General features: G+C 72.9%; 1 protein-coding gene across 1 annotated transcript; it reads right to left on the bottom strand.

The window, feature by feature from the left end:
* Positions 1-5: 5 nt before the first annotated feature.
* Positions 6-438, bottom strand: LOC130588536 (lens fiber major intrinsic protein-like; the record flags this gene model as incomplete). Its single annotated transcript, XM_057389449.1, has 1 exon — positions 6-438. A coding segment is annotated over exon 1 (333 nt), but the record flags the coding sequence as incomplete, so codon positions are not given.
* Between the last annotated feature and the right edge of the window lie 1,005 nt (positions 439-1,443).

Genomic DNA, 1,443 nt, shown 5'->3' on the forward strand with positions numbered 1-1,443 from the left:
CGGACGGGGCCCGGCGTCACCCCGTAGAGCACCCCGGCTCCGGCCAGCATGCCCAGCACCTGGGCCAGCAGGTAGCCCAGGGCTCGGAGCAGGGAGAGCTGCGAGGCCATCAGGAAGGCCAGCGTGATGGCCGGATTGACGTGGCCACCGCTGACATGACCCAGCGTCTGCACTACGGTGGTCTGGGCCAACCCGAAGGCCAGGGCGGCCCCCAAAACGCTGGGGGGGCCCGGGACCCAGCGCAGGGAGGCCCCCAACCCCAGCAGGGCATAGAGGAGGCTGCCCAGGAACTCGGCCAGGACGGCCCTCCAGAAGGAGGACGAGCGCAGCTCCCGCATGGCCTGGCCCCGCTGCCCTCCACGGCCCCGCTCCCCTCCCCGGGGGCCGCCCGAGCCCACCTTTATAAGCCCCCCCCGGGCCGGCCCCGGGGGTGGGATCGCACCTCCGCCACCCCCCCGCCGTCCCCCGTTAACCGCTTCGGTGCCCGGGGGCACGGGACAGGTGACAGGCGACGAGGAACCCCCCCGAGTCCCCCCAGAGCTGCGCTGTCCCCACCCCTGGGGTGGCCCGGGGAGAGGCGGGGGCTGTGACCCACGGGTGACCCACGGGTGACCCACGGGTGACCCACGGGTGCCCTCGGTGGGGTTCGGGGGACACCCCCGCTCGGGGAGCAGCGCTGACACACCTCCCACCCCCACAAACGTTTTTGGGGACATCTTTTAGGGACGGGAGGAGCCCCGGCTGGGCCCCGCTGGGGGTGTCCCCCCCCTTTGTCCCCCGGGCCGGTGCTGTTGTCTGCGGGAGGGTTTATTCAGCCCGGCTTAGCGGGCGCTCAGTCCCCCGGCTGGGGGGATTAAAGCTCGGCTCAGCTATTGGAGCCCTCCGGAATCTGCCGGGGCTGCAGAGGCCGCCACAAAGCGCTTTGCTGCGCTCAGCTCCCCGGCACGGGACGGGGCTGACGGGGGGTCCCGGCCCCCGCCCCGACCGGGGGGGCCGCGGGGAGGGGGCACCCGCAAGCCCCGGTGATCCCCGGTGGTCGAGACCCCCACCACGGTGCCSTCACAGCATCGCTCTGCGACCCCAACACACCTTTAATCCCCCCACCCCGGGGGACAGGAGAGTAAAAGGGGAGTGGGTGCCCCGTGGAAGGTTCTGGCAGCGGCGGTGATCCGGTGTYGGGGTGCGGAGGATCGCGGGGGATGGGGGGGTTCAGGCGGTTCCCTGATCCCGCTGCTCGCCCGGGGGCACCGGGGGACCGTGGGCCACCGAGGAGGGGGACAGGCTGGGGGTCTCCACCAGAGCCACGTCCCGGCAGGCGAGGCAGGCGCTCAGCTTCTCCCGGGACGCTCCCGGCGCCAGGATGAACTCGTACGAGAGCCCGGCCAGCAGCGCGCCCAGCAGCGGACCCAGCCAGTACAGCTGGGGGGACAGGAGACGGTGTGG

Source organism: Malurus melanocephalus, unplaced genomic scaffold (assembly GCF_030028575.1).
Source record: "Malurus melanocephalus ecotype Western Australia unplaced genomic scaffold, MMel_1.1 scaffold_6171, whole genome shotgun sequence".
NCBI classification, from domain to species: Eukaryota; Metazoa; Chordata; class Aves; order Passeriformes; family Maluridae; genus Malurus; species Malurus melanocephalus.